Genomic DNA, 19,236 nt, shown 5'->3' on the forward strand with positions numbered 1-19,236 from the left:
AATAAAGTATGTTACTTTCCCGGTTTCACTCTTTGATGTGGCTAGGGAGTTTTAAATTATGTACAAAACTTATATTTTATTTCTGTGAGCAGCAGCCCTGCTTTAGAGTCAAAATGTCTAGTTTATTCCTGGCTTTGGCTTTTGTTAGTTGTACGACCTGGGCAAGTTTTAACCTGTGTGCATCGGTTTCTTCGGCTGTAAGATGAAAATAACCATATCCACACCTCATAGTGCAGTCATGAGGAGTTAATACACATAAAATACACTTAAATATTTACAACCACAACTGGCATCAAAGAAAATGCTCAATAAATGTTAGCTTCTAAAAAGGTAAGCAGGATTTCATTAACAATCAGAATATAATTTCTCCCATTCATTAAAATCAGTCCTTTTTATTATAAACCTTATAGTGAGAATAAACTTCCTATAAATAAAACCTTATAAAATAAAGGTTAAAACCTTATAATAAAACATATTTATTTAAAGGTTTTCTCCAAGCATGTCCTGCACCTTTTATGGGCACTGGCTCCCTGTTCTTATAATCTCCACCAAAAAGATCAGAGTAAATACATACAAAAGTATTGTGAAAAATGATAGTACATCAAAGAACACTATCAAAGTACAAAGACAACCCACAGAATGGGAGAAAATATTTGCAAATCATGTATATAAAGAACTCATACGGAAATCAACAAAAAGACCTCAAAACAAAAAATGGACAAAGGACCTGAGTAAACATTTCTCCAGAGAAGATATAGAAATGGCGAACAAACACAAAGAAAGATGCTCAGTGTCCTTAGTTATTAGGGAAATGCAAATCAGGTCCACAGTGAGATATCACTTAACACTTGCTAGGATGGCTGTAATTTTTTTAAAAAGGAAAATAAAAGCACTAGTTAAGAATCCATCGCTGATGGGAATTGTTAAGACAGTCCAGCCACTATAGGAAATAGTCTGGCAGTGCTCCATGAATTAAACCCAGAATTCCCAAAGAACTGAAAACAGGTGTTCAAATAAAAACGTTTACACTCATGTTTGTAACTCACAATAGCCAAAGAATGGAAATAATCCAGACGTCTGCCAACAAAGTAATAGGTACACAAAACGTGGTATTTTACATATAGTAGAATACGAGTCAGCCTTAAAGAGGAATGAAGTCCTCGCACGTGGTGATTGTTGAACCTTGAAAACATTCTGCCAAGTGAAAGAGGCCAGACTCACAGTGTCCGCCACTGTGTATGGTCATTTACACGAATGATCCAGGGTAGGCAAATCCAGAGGGAGAGAGAGCAGGTTAGTGGTTGCCAGAAGCTGAGAGGAGAATGAATGGAGAGGGACTGCTTAATGGGTACGGAGTTTCCTTGTGAGGTGATGAAAGACTTTTGGAATCTGACAGTGGTGGTGGTTGTACAATGGGGTTAATGTACCAAATGTCAACAGTGATCAGTTTTATGTCCGGTGTATTTTACCGCAGTACACACACAGACGCATCCCTGAACTGGAATTCACATTTGGGGACAATTTAGAAGTCCCACAGAAAATTGGACCTTAAGAGGGAAATCCATGTTACCTGATTTAGATTGTTACAAATATGTTTGCATTTATGAAAAAATTTTGCAAAATACCTAAACTTAACCCAACTTGAGGGAAATTGTTTATGATGTATGTTTTTTATCTTTAAATTCATATTCATTAATAGGGACGTATAAAAATATAACATTTATTTAGCTTTGTAGATTACTAAAAATTCCATACACATTTTCTCCTGGTCTTTACCACCTCTTTGAAGTGGGGCTTCTTATCCCAGTTTTACAAACAAAGCAGTTGAGAAGTCAGGGTGACCTGCACAAAATCAGTGCTGAGCAGCCAGGTTATAGTCCTCTGAGTATAAACCCTGTGTTTTAACAAGTATGACTGCATGTATAACTGCTTTACTGAGATATGACTTAAATACAATTCACCCATTTAAAGTATTTTTAGTATATCCAGAATTGTGCAGCCATCACCGTAAACTCTTTTCAAACATTTTCATCCTCCCCAAAGAAAACCCATAGCCATTGGCACCCGTTCCCTTTCCCCTGAAGCCCACCCAGCTGTAGGCAGCCATTAGCCACTAATCTTCTAGGTCTATAGATTTGCCTGTTTGGGACACTTCACATAAATGGAATTATAACCATTTTTTTAAACACAGATAATAGACTTTTTGCTTTCACCCACAGAATTTATAGCAAATCAGCAATAGATAATATACCACATTTAGAAAGTAGAGATTTGTATGTATATATGACAGCAGTAGACAGTGGGATGCAGTGTGTTTTCCCAGACACATCAACCTGTTACTAGGTGGTGCTCTAAGTGCCCTTCAGGGAATGCACGTGGACACCTTCGTAAACAGTACTCTCTGCACATCCAGACAGACACAGAATAGTTTTGTTAAAATCTGTCCATTACTTTCACCCCACTCCAGATTTAATTTTTAAAAAATGTTTATCAAACACTGCAAGGGAAAGCCTGTAGTCAATAAATGTCTGTTGGGAAGCGTGCTGTGCAGAACCCAACCCATCCATGCTCTACGTCAGCACCCTGCAGAATGACAAAGCTGCCTTCCTGGATGAGCCCCGAAACATGAAATTCTCCCTTTGTTGTCTTCTTCTGTAAAGATACACCCCGAGCTTTAAACTACATGGGTTCAACAGAGGCAGGAGCCATGGCACATGCTCCTTCCCTGTGGACAGTCACACAGAGCCATGTCACCTTGGCCTCAGCCAGGCCTTCTGTTTCCATGTTTGGAGATTCGTGATTGCATTCTGAACTTCTACAGACACTTCTAAGCATATGTTTATCCAACGTGTGTAATGTAATGAATCTCTTAAAATTTCAGGTTGATAGATCCTCAGACTCAAGTAACAAGGGCCAATGTAAGTACCTGCATACATACGGACTCTACTAGTTTATTCCTTAAGTCAAAGTTGGCACTTTATCACTCTTGCCAAATCTAATATCTGTCTCTACTAGTGCACCTTTTCCGTGATGTTTCCCAGGGAGAATGACTTGTGTTTTTGAATTCCAGTTGTGTGATACTCAGTCTCTTCCTGTTATTTCCAGTTTGAACTCACCAGTGTCACCCAGTTCGCTGCTCATCAAGAGAACAAGAGGCTGGTTGGCTTCGTGGTCCGCACGCCTGAATCCACAGGGGGAGAGGCTCTCAGCACATACATTTTTGAAAGCAACTCAGAAGGCGAAAAGGTCTTATTATTTTTTTCATCTTAGGATTCCATAATCTGTCCAGACAGAGATTTAAAGGGGTTTTTGTACCATTCCCTGGATATTTAGATGACTATGCTGTTTCCGCAGTGAGTTTAGAGAATACGTCTAGGAAGGCCCCACTGAAAGCAAACCGACTGGAATATGGTTTCCCCATAGAAAGTACACGTCATCCTAAACAGTGATGAAGAATGTTCACAGTGGGATATGGTTATTTAGAAGAGGTGTCAGGAAATGTTAAAAGCAATTGCCTTCAAGTTTCTTCTTTTAAAATTAAAACAAAAGTTACAATAAATAAAATCTAGTTTCAGGGCAAGCCAAGGAAGCAGACATCAGGAAACTGTTCTTGTTTATTATGAAAAATCTTGTGAATGTATTCACTACTTAGAATTAATCAAAATTAACCAACTCTTCTTTCAGCAAATACCCATTTGCTGTCATGCCCATGAACATGCTGTGGCTGACTATGAGAGAAAGCAGTAAGATATTCCTTTAAGAAATGTACGCTCTGGGATAACCTCAGTTGCCACTGAACCTGCACACACTGGCAACAGGAAGCCCTGTGTGATGATTCTCCTACAGCCAGGTCCTTGAGCAGTGACCTCACTGGACTTCCATAATCAGTTTTCCCCTAACGTTCTTTATCCTTTTCCACCTTTGCCAAACACTGCTTTTCTTGTCTTGCAGATATGTTATGCTATTAATTTGGGAAAAGAAATCATTGAGGTTCAGAAGGTAAGGTGCATTTTAGTCCTGGTTTTATCAATTGCTCCAAAGATCTATATACATACTCAGATTTCTCTCAAAAAGAAGAAAGGATGTTCACTAGGCAGCATGGCCAAATCAGATTTCCTGTGTGCATTCTAACCACCAGACTAGCCAGGTCCACAATCACAGGTGGCACACATGGAGTTCTTAATAAATACCACTGCTGCAGCTCTTGTTTTATATTATTGATTTTTTTGCTTGCTGTTGTTGGCTAGATATCCCTTTTCAAATGAAGGTGATGGAAACGTCTACCATTGCTCAAGGGCTCTGCTCCTCAGAGCATCACAGAACTCCCCTGGAAATGCACTAGATGTGAAGGTTCCCATACCTCCCCTCCCTGTCAGGCGCTTACAGTCCTCCATTCACCAAACACATATCTGAGAGCCGAGTTTATAAAAGAAAAACGTTGGAATTAAAGCAGTGAGCGATACAGGTCCTGCTGCAGGAGGCTTCTGGTTCAGCACGTGCAGTGAGGCTTCCGGTCGTGGAAATGGCCTGTATCTGCACTGCTTAATATGCAGATTGAATGTCACTAATGAGACCGTGGACCTGGATTTTTACATTTTATTTTAAGCAGCTAGTGAGTACCACACTGGCAGTTCAGTCGTTAGGAGGTGAGGGGGTAGGAAGGCCAAGGACTAAGGCCAACACACACGAAATAGTAGCAGGCAGTGCGAGTTAGTGTTTTATGGTCTAGATCAGGAGTAAAGGGCAAGACGGCAGCCTTCTAGGCTTACATCTTTTGGAACACCAGAGCAGTCATATACGGTATGTAAAGGAATGCTGTGTTCCAATAAAACTTTATATAAAACAAGCGGTGAGCCTACATGGCCGTGGTTTGCCAGCTCTTGGGACAGCGAGACAGAAGGGAGTTAAAGATCCAGAAACAAAGGTACTGTAAAGGAAGTTCCTCTCTGGACTCTTCCTGGGAAGATGATTATGATTTGTCTACATGAACAATATTTTTTGGCTGAGAGCAAAACCTTGCGCTAGATTCTAGAAGTAATGCAATTGAGTTTTTTCAGAGAAGCAAGGAGACTTCCCTTGAAGGCACACACAGAAGGAATAAGGCCAGATTACAAACATCATGAAAGCCAAGCCTGGGGGGCGGGGGGTCTTAAGTGCATTTTAAGCGTTTTCTTTTCTCCTTCTTAAACTTCTCTAACTTCAGGATCCAGAAGCATTGGCTCAGTTAATGCTGTCCATACCACTAACCAATGATGGAAAATATGTACTGTTAAACGATCAACCAGATGACAGTGACGGAAGTCCAAGTGAAAATAGAGGCGCAGAATCTGAAGCATAACTCTCTTGGGCCTTTGGGGGACGAGCACCCAGGAAGGAGAGCTACCCCCCTAAAGGTTTTCAACTTCTTTGATATACAGGCCCACGACCTGGTTTCAGAATGCTGACAATCGTTTGTGGAATGTCCTCTGGATGCCTTGATACTGAGAGATGGGAGGGAAACAGAAATGGTTGACAACCTTCCTACCCATCTACAAATGTTATTTTAGGTGCTTTGTGGTAAGTCTTTTTCTTAGATTGTACTGTTCTGTGCTCAGAATGAAAGTTAATGAAAAAATGCATTGTTCACTTTATTCAATTGTCATCTCTTCAGTTTCTAGTACTTTTTTAAAAATGGTAAAAGCCTAGATTTATAATTTGATAAACACTAAGTATTTCCTATTAATATAACCTATTTTTGTATTTTACTTAATGAACTTTAAGTGCCTGTCACTCTGAAAATTGTGTATTTATAATCAAGCTTGTCTCACAGTTGGACCTAATAGCATTAATTTGTGCACTCAAGTGAGGAGCCCTGCTTTAAGGCCTGAGCACTAGCAAAACTGCAGGTCTAGTTTTGATCATTTTTCCAGACATGCAATAAAAAGACTAGCAGATGAGGACCACAAAGGATGTTCAGTTTTACAATGGAACCTTAATGAATGAACATTCAGAAGTTTATGGTCCTCTAGATACTGTTTTTAGTGGGGATCACCATGGAAGCTGTACCAGTTCCTGATTCTCATGAGCCAGACCCTCCTCAAGGAAGGGACCAATGAATTTTAAAACTCACTTGAAGCACAGCTGGTTGTGGGGCTTGGTGCAAAGTTCCTGTTTCCACCCCTACCTACAAAATAAGTATAATGATCTGGAATTGAAATAGTGTGTTTAATTATAACCAAGTTCAACAGAATATCCTTGTCTTTGTAATAAATTAACCTAGCAATGAATGCTAGCAAATAAAAACTGTCATTCTGTTTCTTTCTTTTGCTTTTTATGGGTGTTTTCTGGAATATCCTCAGAAGAAAACTAAAGGCTGTTCTGTAGCTTCAATGTTAATTTCCAAAAAATTAGGACATAATGAAATCACAGCAGAGAGGGAGGTACCATCAAATACTTCTATTAACATGGATACAAGGTGATCGCAGTACCAAGTTGTTAAAAGGTGTTGCTTTAAAATGGTGGATTAATAGAACAGTTTTTGTAATCCCAAACTAATGTTACAGGGTTCTCAGGAATCCATTTCTATAATGTGGACATCATGGTATTGGTTCAGTGTTAACAATAACTTACAAAAATGTGTATATCCTAACCAAACCAAATTAAATCAGTAAGTTCTCTGGTAGGCCACAAAAGCCACAGTCCCGAATTTCTTTTTCTTGCTTAGAATTGTTCAGGGTAGGAAGGATGAATCCAGTCATGAACAATACTGTTAGAAACTGAAATCAACTTTTTTCATTAGTAAAACTAAAAAATGTGTGGCTTAACTAAGCCACAAAGCATGCAAATCATAAGGAAAAAAAGAGCTGGAAATCCGGTACATTAAAACTGCATCACAAAAAACAGAATGAAAATAAAGGCCCGTGAGCGCCAGAAATAAGAGCCCAAGGCCCACACAGCCATTAAATTATGAATCAGGGCCAAAAAAAAAAAAAAAAAAAAAAAAAGAAAAGAAAATTAACTGAACATATTAAGCAAGCACAGATGACAAAAATTTGTTTAGTCTGCCAATTAGTAAGAAAAAGATACACTGAAAACAAAACAGAATAAAAAGGGTTTTAAATATGTTCAATTTCATAAAATAATCAAGGAAATGCAAAGTAAAACACTGTGAAGTGATATATCCATCAGACTGTTGAAACGTGGCTGGAAATAGGGTGATGGGGAAGGTCCCCCACTGGTGGGATGGGGAAGCTTGGCATCTGTATCCATCGCGCTTGTACCTGACCCTACCACCTGGATTCACTCTTCACACATATGCCCAGAGACACATACATACAGTAACAGTTACAGAGTCCTACTCATAGTATCTCAAATTTGGAAATGACCCTCATGTCAACTGAATATTGGGAAGGAAAATTAAATGAACTCTAGTTATATGCATCTACGTGGATGGATTTCAAAACCAGTACTGAAAAAGTCCTTTAAGCACATGGAGTCCATTTATAGTAACTGTTAAAAACAGGCAAACCATCACCATGTTACTTAGAAAAATACAGATAGGTTGTAACACTAGAGAAAAAGAGGGAATAGTTCCCACCAAAATTTTGCATTGTGGTTTCCTCCAGAGTGGCAACGTGAGCTGAGATCTGAGGCAGGAGCAACAGGCTTTTTTACCTACATGGTGGCTACCCAAGTGTTGTTTATTGTAGATTTTATTTATTCATGAGAGAGACACAGGCAGAGGGAGAAGCAGGCTCCCTGTGGGGAGCCCGATGTGGGACTCGATCCCAGGACCCCAAGATCACGACCTGAGCCGAAGGCAGATAGATGCTCAACCGCTGAGCCACCCAGGTGTCCCAAGTGTTGTTTTTATGCTCTCTAGAGTACACACATACTATATTCTTTTGTCTATGTTTCCCATTACTCTGAAATCTATGGCACGAACCAGGGACAGCAATCACCAAATCTCTCATTGAGGTTGGGGACATAAACCTTTGAAGATTATTCTGATATTCAGTAATTATGTCTACTTAAAGTGCATCTCTAATGCTTTATTACCTTTTGTGCTGATTCTGAAGTGATTTAAATACTGTAAAATTAATATAGATAGGAGTTTCTGGATAAAAAAGTATTGACTTTCCCCCTCACTTTAATGATAATGAGGCATTACTAAAGAATATTTCCCTACACCAAGATCTTACATACGTTATAGAATGTACAGTCTTTAAAGAAGATGCCAGATTTATTACATCAGATCTACACTGATGGGAAGATAAATGTCCTCTCCTTTGCTGAGTATGACTCCACTAATGGGAACAACTGGATTATCAGGTAACCTAGGTTTTATAGTAAAGAGTCAAACAAAATATCCATACATTTGCCCAAAATGACTTCATATTTTGTATTCGTATACACTAGATATAAGAACTTTTTGTATAAGCTAAGCACTAATTTTGCCATCACCATTTCAGAGTTCATTGCGTGATGTCCACTTAATCTCTAGATTTCAACTTATTCCAGATTCCTTTTTTTAATCTGAAATCTCTAATAACCTGTCAAATTCTTCCTAATATCTAAAAACTTGAAATTGTAGTGTTAAAACTTTCTTAAAATGAATATCATCAGTATGAAACCTTAAACTTTAACTGGAAAGAAACACAAAATTATTAAGTTTGTTAAAATCTTTTTACATTTAGCCATCCAAGAGTAACATGATGATATATGTGATGGCATTATCCCACTTTCCCCTAATTACAAATTTACTACCTCAGAAGACAAAAGGAGCAGCCATCAGACTTTACCAAGAACAATTTCTCCAGTGTAGGACAGCTGATCCTTGAACACCATGGAGGTGAGGGGCACCAACCCCTTCATGCAATCAAATATCTGCATGTAACTTCTGACTCCCCAGAAACTTAACTAAGAGCCTACCATTGACTGGAAGCCTTATAATGAACACATGCTGTATATATCATTGAACTATATTCTATATTCTTACAATAAACTAGAGCTATTAAAATCATGAGAATACACATTTATCATACGATATTTTTGAAAACTGCATGTAAGTTGACCAACACTGTCTCCTGTCTCCAGTGTAATATTTAAAAGGCTCTCAGTTATTATTACTGTTTCAGTTCAACTGTTTGCAAATGGCACTAGTTATCTCCAACATTAAACACTGTAAACCAAGGATCCCTTCCCAGGATTAGGATTTAAAATTAAACATTCATGTGGGTTCTTTTTATTTGAAAGTAACAAGGAATAAAAAGACCAAAAATGTACAAAGGAAAGTAAAAGTTCTTCACTTGGGATACATGGAGCGGTGCCAATACCAATTTTATACTTGAAATTTTTACATATACACGTGCAAGTATTGATTCCCTGTATTTATTAAAGGGGACTCCAAAAAGGTTAATGTTAAGAAGTACTGGTTTAAGACATTCAATTTTGAACATAAACATTAGGGGAAGGAAGTAAATTTTTGAAATTATATTTATTAAGGTTTTATTATGCATATTATATTTTCTTAGAATCGGGAGAGGGAAGTCCCACTCAAGTGAGGTAACAAACTTGCCATCCTTTATAAAACTTAATTAGAACAGACAAAGATAATGGTTAGTCCTTACTTCCTGAGAACTTGAACATTACTGAGTTTTTGTGAATTTACAACAAATGCTCACACTAATTTTAAATTACAGTGTCTGAAAACAATATTTAACAATATGTTAGAGCAAAGAAAATCATCTAAATGTGTATTAAGTGTGAAACACTTAAGCCCTATTGCTCTGCACTTTAATAGCATTTAAGTATGCTTAATCATTTTCAGAGATTTTATTTCAAATATCTGTAACTTACCCAGACTGCAGTGACATTATTTTGAACTAATGGCAGAATAACAATCTATTCCTTTCTTCTCAGTTGTACATATCCATGGAGTCAGCATATGAACTCTATATAGTATTCATAAAATCGGTAACAACTGATACGTGTGGATAACGAACAGACATTGGTTTCTCTTCCAATTACAGTTTGTATCCATAGTGAACGGGATTATTTTAGGGAAGTCAGAGAAAAAAAACAAAACAATATTGTTGCTATGAAATGGTGATGAGTTTGATACAATCAAAGCAAGATCATTAATAAAAACATAATAATGAAAATATAAATTACTAATTATGCAGCATGCTTTAGGGCCATTTCTACAGTTAGTATGAATTACAAATATTAAATGCCTTTAATCCATCCATTGTACATAATTCTGTAAGTCATGTTTAAGTAAAAAACAAAAACCATTTCCTACCTATTCTGTTTCTTCTGACTTGGAACAGTGAAAGTGTTTATCTTGGGCTGGGACAGTTACCCTGCCAGTAACCAATGAATACAGATAGGGCAAATGCATACCTACTCCAAAAGCTGAAAAATCAAACACCATTAGGACGCCCTGCATGATATACCCAAAGAAATGCTTAATAGGCAAGTGCAATGGAGAAATCAAGTATTTCCCAAATGATGTTATTAGTATTATGTGTACAGTTTTAAAATTTGTTTTCATTGTAAAAGTATAACTGTATTATATTAAAAGCTTATAGGCCATGATTAACCATTTAATTATTAACTGATGTAATCTTTACAAAAATAAAGCTAGTAGCCTGCCAGGAACTAAATTTACTCAAAATCTTACTGTATTTTTAAATCAGTAAATGATTTAATTTATTATAACTTTATTGTCACAGTGGTAATTTTTAAAAAGCCTGCACAGTGCTTATTAATCTGATGTCTTAGATTATACTTGGTTTAAAGAAAAAGTCTGCCCAAACCATCACCAAGATTTCAATTCAACCTAATGTAGAAGAAACCTGAGTTTGGATGTAGAAATAAAAATCCATATAATTTTCTCTGATATCATACATAGTGTCTTCAACCAAAAGTGAAGCTTCAAGCAGGACTCTATGGCTTTCTCTGAATTTTCTTTCATCTTGAGTATTAAGTAAATCTTAAATTTAAAGCAGTTGTTGGAGGTTACATGTTCTCAAAGCAATGTAAACTAGTTATATAAAATGTCTTCTCAAAGACACTGACAGCTCTTGTGAGTCACATGAAATTAACAATGAATCAGTTCTACACTGTACATGAACGGTACGTAACATACTTATGTCTCACCTCTATTATCAAAACCATCTTTAAATATTCCTGTCATAAGAATATTGATATGTATGCTTCATAAATTTCAGGCTTAATGCATTTTGTTTAAACATGTATTTGCTGGCTGTACATAGTATATGCACTGAATTTCCAATTAGACAAATATGGATCAAAGACCTATGCAAATACAAATTATAAACCCTCATGTAGATTACAAGAGATCTGAGGCGGCAGTTTAGGAATTTGGATTGGCCCTTCTATAACTTCACATCAAATAACTCTCCACAGGCACATCTCCTAGCCTGAAGTCCAGGCAAAAATCCAATTTAAAACCTCATTCTCAAACTCTGAAAAGTAGATACAGCCTTTAGAAGAAAAACAGACTTAACTTTAGAGCACTGCTTTAAAGAGTTGCAACATCGACCTATTACCAGAAATGCGGCCCAGGGAATACTCATCATTACCTCATTAACATCATTTCACTGGCAACAGTACTGACACAATTCTGATGATCTCATAGGAGCAATGCATACCATCAATATCATTTGACAACAGGATCTGCAGACACAGTGCTGTCGGACAGGTCTCCATTGCTTGCTTTTGTCTCTTCTGGAACCATGGATAAAAATAACAATGGACAGATTTATGTTCATTTTTAAAAAGTGCACTAAATGAAAACTAGGAATGCATTGTTAAATTTCAAATTAAGAAAATGTGCATCTACCAAATAGTTCTCTAAAGTTTATCGAGTATATTTACCTTAATTTTTTAGAAACCTAAGTTAAATACAAAAAACGTAATGTTCTGACTGGTACTTACTGTACTTATGAGAGGTGTAGGATTGTGAGAGATCAGAAGTGCTTCTGGGTGGAGTTTCACTGGCACATTTGAAGCAGTGTTGCCCCTCGGCTGGTTCCCCAGCCAGGCCAACGAATCACTATTACAGTGCATTAGTATTACTGACAGAAACATTACTGCAAATTCACATATAAAATTGTCCAGAATAAATAACTTTCCATTTGTGTTTATAATTCATTTTTAAAGCAACTTTTTATTATAATTGTGATAAAACAAATTCCTGTTTTATCGTGCAAAATGTCACATGCACATATTTCAGGAGCAAAGGAAAGCTACCTCCTGATTCCTGCAACTCTGACTACGTGTCTGAGCGACCTCAGCTAAGACAGAGTCCTAAACCAGAATAACCCAGCCATGTGGGTGATATGCGTCAACCAGAATCACAGACAGTTCTTTAAGAACAGTCCAAAGCAAGGAGTCCCAGTGACACAGAAAGATCTGTTTTGTCTTAATGCTTTATGTCTTAAAGTAAATATCCAGTCCACCTGCAGAGTCTTCCTAGCAGGCTCAGTGGGAGAGAAGCTTCTGGCAGGAAATGGTGGAGCAGAACCCAATCAACTGACTTTCCTCATAATTTAAATCAACCTCACTCAAATTATTCCCGTTTATCTTAGTCTTGGAAAAGAACCCAAACAGAATTTATACACATTTTCATGTAATAAATATGGAGTATCTTCCAGGTAACAACAGCCTGAAATCACTTTCAAGCATGTAATTATTTGTCTGGATTCCAAAAATGTGTGTATAAGCTAATTATTAACATAATATTTAATTTATGCAACATTATCAGGGAATAGGTAATTGATGTAAGTGGTCTACCCAAAAGAATCCACTCTATTCAGTGTAAAAAATATATATATTTTAAAATTTAACAAAATAAGATAAATAAAATTATTTTATGAAATGTTTTATGCCTTGATTTGTAAAACACAAATAAGGAAACAGGATAAAGGGCAAAACATGAAAACCCAACTCTGTTGCTCTACCCAGTTTTGAGCTTCCGAGCAAAGAGGAAAACTTAAGTTACATAATTTCTACAACAGAAAAGAGGAAACATCCATTCTTCAGGGAAGACAACTGTTCCTAAATTTAAGTCTGAGAGAAATGTAGCATGTGAGTCCTTACGTATGAAATAAGCAATTTACACCATCCTACAAATAATACAACAGAATCCTTTCCATAATGAGTCAAGCTCATGGATCTGGTGACCAGTTATCAGAGGTACAGCGTGCTCTGATTCTGGCTGCGGCGGAAGACAGGCAGCCGCTGACCACGACACTCCAGGGAGCAAGCCCCGATGTTTTACACCTCCTCAGGCACCTGCCCCATCTCATTCGGTCTGTGTCTAGTCATGAGCAGCTCTGCCTTCAGGAAACACTTAGCATTCCTCCTAATCTGTTCCTTCTTGTTGGACACAAATTAAAGGGTGAAAGAAAAACTAAACTTGTTAAATTTTATTTACATTAAGAAAAGATGAAACTGAATAAAAAGTTACCCCAGAATGAAATGTAAAAACTACGTAAATTTTTTAGTTTCACAAATGATCCACCCAATAGGCTGGACTTTTTTTTAAAAGAAGTCATTTCTAGGTCTAAATTATTTTCCAAAATGAAAAGGAAGCTGGAATTCTGACTGGATAAAATGGGGCAATAGTGGCTACTATTAAAGATGTATTGGTCTTTCCAAATTTAAGCCACTCACTGACCTTTCTCTTTCTTTTCTTGGTTTTCTTCAGCTGCAGTCTTGTCTGCTCTGAAGAAAATTCTTGCACTGCTCAGTGAGAAATAGAGCAACTCAAATTCCTAAGTAAATAAAAAAAATTTAAAATAAAAGCTGAAAATATTTATAGCAAAATACTAAAATTATTACATATCTATTATTTCTAAAAGCTTTAATGGAAATCATAAATATAAAAACTGAACTAAGTAACCCATCTATTTTTAATATCTGAATCAAATGGCTTCCAAATGCCATTCCTTTAAAAATATACTTACTACCACTATTCATCTCACTTATTTAAAAGGGGGCTTCTGTAGGATTAGTTTTTTCAGAAATCAAGCAGATTTGACTATTACTCTTCTCTACCTGTAGACAGACATCCAGGCGCTTCTGAGTGAGATTCATGGTCTGTAGTAGTTTTTCATCTTGACTAGCTGACTGCACATTCTGTTGCTTAGCAACTGCTCTTATCTCCTTCAGGTACTTCTCTCTAACAGACTGGAACCAGTGAAGTGAGTCAAATTCCTGGTACTGATCCAAAAGCTTCAAAATGTAAGCCACACCTGCAGTCATTAGCAAAATCAAACCTAATTACAAAGAGTACAGAAGCTGTATTCTACTCTTTAAAAAAAAAAAAAAGAAGAAGAAGAAGATGTGAAAGTATACAGAGAACTAAAAATGAGCCAATCAAGAAAGAAAGAAATGACAGGGCTACGAAAATCAGAGAGAACATGGATGGAAGGTTAGGAAAAAACTTCCACTGCTTAAGTAGCCAGCAACTGAGGAAGCTACATGGAAACTCAACACAAGATGCTAAAACTCTAAAACCACAACAAAATCTAAATATTAGCTCTGAGACCAAGTGATTAGCAATACCAAGGGGGCATGAATGACAGTTATAAAATGATGGTAAACAGTACTAGTAATCAAATGGCCCAAGTACAAAATAAAGAATAACTACTGCTCAGGAAATACAAATCTACAAAGAGCACACAAACCTGTTAAGCAAATGTTTCTAAAAATCCATGATAATAAATGAACTTAAAATTATTGGAAAAACAATTGCATTAAGCTTACCCATGGCAAACCCATCATCAGTGAAAGCAGCTCCAATTTTATTTTTTTTATTCAATTTCTCCTTGCAGCTAATGGAATGTTCTACAAAGTTGAGGGTCTAAAAAGATAAAAGATCTTAGAAAAACAACTCTCAGCAATGACAGAAACTCTGTACAGCTGCACTATCCAATACAGTAAGCCACTAGCCACATATAGCCACTGAGCACTTGAATCATGGCCAGCAAAACAGAAGAACTAGATTTTTTTTATTTTATAGCATTTTAATTATATTTAAGTAGCCACTTGTGGCTATATATGGATAGCACAGCTCTAAAGGGGGTAAAGAGAGACCTATTTAAAAATAACTGTGATACACTGTGAAAACTACTATAATAACCTATACTGGAAACAAAATACCAAATTTCACTTTTTTGCCTGTAAAACTCACTTGGCAATTAATCACAGATTTGTGAAATCTCTACCAACTGTTACTTACCTTTTTTTAGATAGCTCATTTATGTTTGTCTTTTTTCTGGAATTGGATGATAAACTCAAGCACAAGGATGGTGCCCTATACTTCTCTGTAGTGATTTTCATCCTCCCATCACTAACTGAATTCTGACAGCTGCCCTGCAAAAAACCCACTTTTCCTTAAACTCACAATTTCCTGTTTACTATGGCTTCAGTATACTGTGCTTCAAATTAAAGAAACATGATGAGTCACCCTCAGCTAACTATACTGTTATCAAAGTATAACTAAGATTTGCTTCCAGTTTGACACTGTTTTAGGATGAAAAGATAATGTTTAGTAGGTGAATATGGGCATTTTTGCTATACCACAGAACATATAATTATGATAAAGCATTAACAATATAATTAGGATATATCATTAAAAATAAACATACTACAAAACAGGAGAAAAGAACATTTCAAAGAAAAAAGCTGTCCACAGACTACCCGCTACTTTCAAGGGATAATAATGGTAGTAATATGTAAGAAGATATGTGTTAACAAGTCAGGCATATTTATGAAAATTTATTACTCTTATCAAAATTAGATGTAATCAAAAGCTACAACTGTAGTATTTACTGGATGACAGGCACTGAGGAGGGCACTTGACAGATGAGCACCGGGTGTTAATATGTTGGCAAATGAACTCCAATAAAAAAAAAATACACAAAAAAAATTGTAATAAGTTACCCATTTACAAATTTTAAAAAAGAAGTTTTATTATAGAAGTCTGTAGGGAACCATAACTCTTACTGCTAGTATGTGCCTCTCTAATCTGAGCAGTACACACAACATATATTATGAGAAAACACTTAAAATTTAGTCTAGATGTTAGTATTTACTACTGAATAGAGAGAAGTTGTCCTTATAAACAGTAATACTTTTAAGAGATGTGTTAGAAAATACTTCATATTGTAACAGTTAAAAGTTAGTCTACATTAATCACTTAAAATGATTATATAGTATAATCAGCCCAAAGATTATATGTGGTATATATATATATATAATGGAGTACACTCAATTTAAATAACACAAGGATTTTTCTAGTAGTTACTAACAAATAAAAATCCGTATCAACTATAAGTAAGTTTTACTCTGCATAGTTAGTTAAGTAAAATTCCTAGCCACATTCACTGAGATCACACTTAGATTTTACCTACAACCAGAAAGAACAGAGTCTATGTGCATTTCCTTCTATAAAGGAACTAGATCAATTTACTAACTTTTTTAAAAAAATTCACTTTGGAAACTAAAAATACTCACCAGAGGGGGAACAATGATATAGAAATTTCGAAGATGTATATTCTTTGGCCTTCGAAATTCTGGAGCAAAAACATCTACAAGCATTTTGAAATACTCTGTGCCTTCGGCAGAATTTCGTGTATGATCACTGAGGACTGAATCCAAATGCCTAAAATACAAAACGTTATTTACCTGATTCCTTTCTCAGAAGAAGGTATAGCTTTTAAAATTAATTAATTTTAAAGAGACACAGAGACAGAGTGTGTGAGGAGGGGGTGGGAGATAGGAGGAAGGACAGAAGGAGAGAGAGAATCTTAAGCAGGCCCCATGCCAAGCATGGAACCTGACATGAGGCTGGATCTCACGATGCCAAGTTCATGACCTGAGCCGAAATCAAGTGTCAGACTGACTGAGCCAACCAGGAGCCCAAGAAGGTATGGCTTTTTAAATCCATCTCTCATCACTTTATTTATTTTTTAAAGATTTTATTTATTCATGAGAGACACACAGAGAGAGGCAGAGACATAGGCAGAGGGAGGCAGGCTCCATGCAGGGAACCTGATGTGAGACTCGATCCTGGGCTGGGATCACACCCTGGGCTGAAGGCAGGCGCTAAACCACTGAGCCACCTGGGCTGCCCAAGTTATCTACTTTTAAATGAATGACATCAGTTAATAAAAGACAACAGTTCTGATTTTGTTCTTTGACATACAAGCCACAAACTAATCATTTAGTCCTTGTGGCCCAGGACTTTAAATGTATTATTAACCATACATGGCTTCTATAATTCTTAGCCTAAAAAAACTAGGCTAAGAAATTATTTCAAATCAAATCTTGTTTTGGGGCCTTATTCCCATAAATACACATACACATTTTTCACTTTTTTTTAAAAAGATTTATTTATTTATTCATGAGAGAGAGAGAGAGAGAGAGAGGCAGAGACACACAGGCAGAGGGAGAAGCAGACTCCATGCCGGGAGCCGACACGGGACTTGATTGCAGGACTCCAGGATGGCGCCCTGGGCCAAAGACAGGCGCCAAAACCGCTGAGCCACCTAGGGATCCCCTTTTCACTTTTTTTATTTAAAAAAACTTTAAGCCTACTGAAAAGGCTAGTATACAGCCTTTTAAAATAGCCTAATAAAATGTTAAAATATAGTGTACTAGACACCTATTTACCCTTCACCTAGATTCACCATTTAACATCCTCCATGTTTTTCTTTTTCCCAAAACATTTCAAGTTGGCAGATCTCATATCACTTAGCCCACAAATGCTTTAATATGAATGTTAAGAATCAAGACATTTTCTTACAAAGCCACAATATATTACATCCCAAAATAAACTACAGTATTATCTAATGCACACATGCTCCAATTTTCCCAATTATCCTCCAAATGTCCTCCCCACTCCCATCTAAGATATGATTAAGGATTACCCACTGCATTTGGTTGTCAGGTCTCTTTAGTTTCCTAATGTAGAAGAGGCTCCTTGCCTTTTTTGTCCTTTATGACAAGTGACATTTTTTAAGCGTCTAGGCCAGGTATTTCATACAATGCCCCACACTCTGAATGTCTCTGATGGTTTCCTCATAATAAATTCAGAGTAAACCTTTCTGGCAAGAATACAACCCAGGGGCAGCCCGGGTGGCTCAGCAGTTTAGCGCTGCCTTCAGCCCAGGGCGTGATCCTGGAGACCCGGGATCGAGTCCCACTTCGGGCTCCCTGGATGGAGCCTGCTTCTCCCTCTACCTGTGTGTTTCTGCATCCCCCCCCCCATGAATAAATAAATAAATAAAATCTTAAACAAAAACAAAAACACCCACAACCCAGGTACTGCCATTACAGCGCAGCAGGAGGCCCCATCATGTCAGTGCGTCCTGTTAACTGGGGATCCTATGTCTGATCACCTGGTTAAGGTAGAATGTCAATCTCTAAAGACAGTTTTCCCCTTTGTGCTTATTAAGAAATTTGTGGGATAATCTTCTGACAGTGAATGAATATTCTGTTCTCCAAAACTGTTTTACTGATGATTTTTGTCTGATTTTAAGCAATAGAATGGTGGTTGCAAAACAGGGATTTCTCCCTTTATCTGCCAGTCCCTTCTATATCTATTAGCTGACATTCTTCTGTAAAAAAGGAACTTGCCCTCTGCTCAACTTTTCTTATCACTAGGGCTCATGGTTTCTTTTTTTATTCAATGCATTATAATCAATTTCTACCTTTATTTTATTAATTAATCTTTTGAGAGAAAAAGAGCACTTAAGCGCACAAGTAGGGGGAAGGGTAGAGGTTGAGAAGGAGATACAGAATCCCAAGCAGACTCCCTCCTGAGCTCAGAGCCCAACAGGGACTGGATCCCACAACCCTGAGATCATGACCTGAGCCAAAATCAAGAGTTGGATGCTCAACCGACTAAGCCACCCAGGCGCCCTTACCGTTATTCTTTTTGAGATTCAAACTGTCTCCAATTTGTCCAGGGGTGCCCCTTCATGCCTGAGTCAAAACACTGCTATAATCTTAATAATAAAACTTGGGAGTTTTCTAAATAACAATTCTACATGCCTCCCTCAAGTTGTAAGTTGTGTTCAAAATTCACCACTTACTCAAGTCTGTACATCTGCAATGTCCAATAAGATAGCCATGAGCTATCTAAATTTAAATGAAATAAAATCTTAACTTCAGTTCATCCCATTAGCCCTATTCAAGGGTTCAACAGCTGTATGTAGT

General features: G+C 37.0%; 2 protein-coding genes across 6 annotated transcripts in view; one reads left to right on the plus strand and one right to left on the minus strand.

Annotated features, from left to right (window-relative positions):
• APPL2 (adaptor protein, phosphotyrosine interacting with PH domain and leucine zipper 2) overlaps positions 1–6,288 on the plus strand; it is a 50,801-nt gene extending 44,513 nt beyond the window's left edge. For 3 of the 5 annotated variants that reach the window (XM_049115355.1, XM_049115353.1, XM_025462176.3), the window contains 4 exons: positions 2,882–2,918; positions 3,106–3,246; positions 3,952–3,999; positions 5,204–6,288. In XM_049115355.1, coding sequence (XP_048971312.1) covers positions 2,882–2,918; positions 3,106–3,246; positions 3,952–3,999; positions 5,204–5,338 — 361 coding nt within the window. In that variant the 3' untranslated portion in view covers positions 5,339–6,288. The remainder of the gene's footprint in view (positions 1–2,881; positions 2,919–3,105; positions 3,247–3,951; positions 4,000–5,203) is intronic. The other 2 variants (XM_049115354.1, XM_025462183.3) reach the window with 1 other exon arrangement.
• Positions 6,289–9,456: 3,168 nt separating this feature from the next.
• WASHC4 (WASH complex subunit 4) overlaps positions 9,457–19,236 on the minus strand; it is a 53,937-nt gene continuing 44,157 nt past the window's right edge. Inside the window, exons 29-33 of the mRNA XM_025462153.3 lie at positions 16,531–16,678; positions 14,779–14,875; positions 14,068–14,264; positions 13,688–13,784; positions 9,457–11,733 (exon numbers count right to left, since the gene is read on the minus strand). Of these exons, the coding sequence (XP_025317938.1) occupies positions 11,666–11,733; positions 13,688–13,784; positions 14,068–14,264; positions 14,779–14,875; positions 16,531–16,678 (607 nt within the window). The 3' untranslated portion in view covers positions 9,457–11,665. The remainder of the gene's footprint in view (positions 11,734–13,687; positions 13,785–14,067; positions 14,265–14,778; positions 14,876–16,530; positions 16,679–19,236) is intronic.

Source organism: Canis lupus, chromosome 10 (assembly GCF_003254725.2).
Source record: "Canis lupus dingo isolate Sandy chromosome 10, ASM325472v2, whole genome shotgun sequence".
NCBI classification, from domain to species: Eukaryota; Metazoa; Chordata; class Mammalia; order Carnivora; family Canidae; genus Canis; species Canis lupus.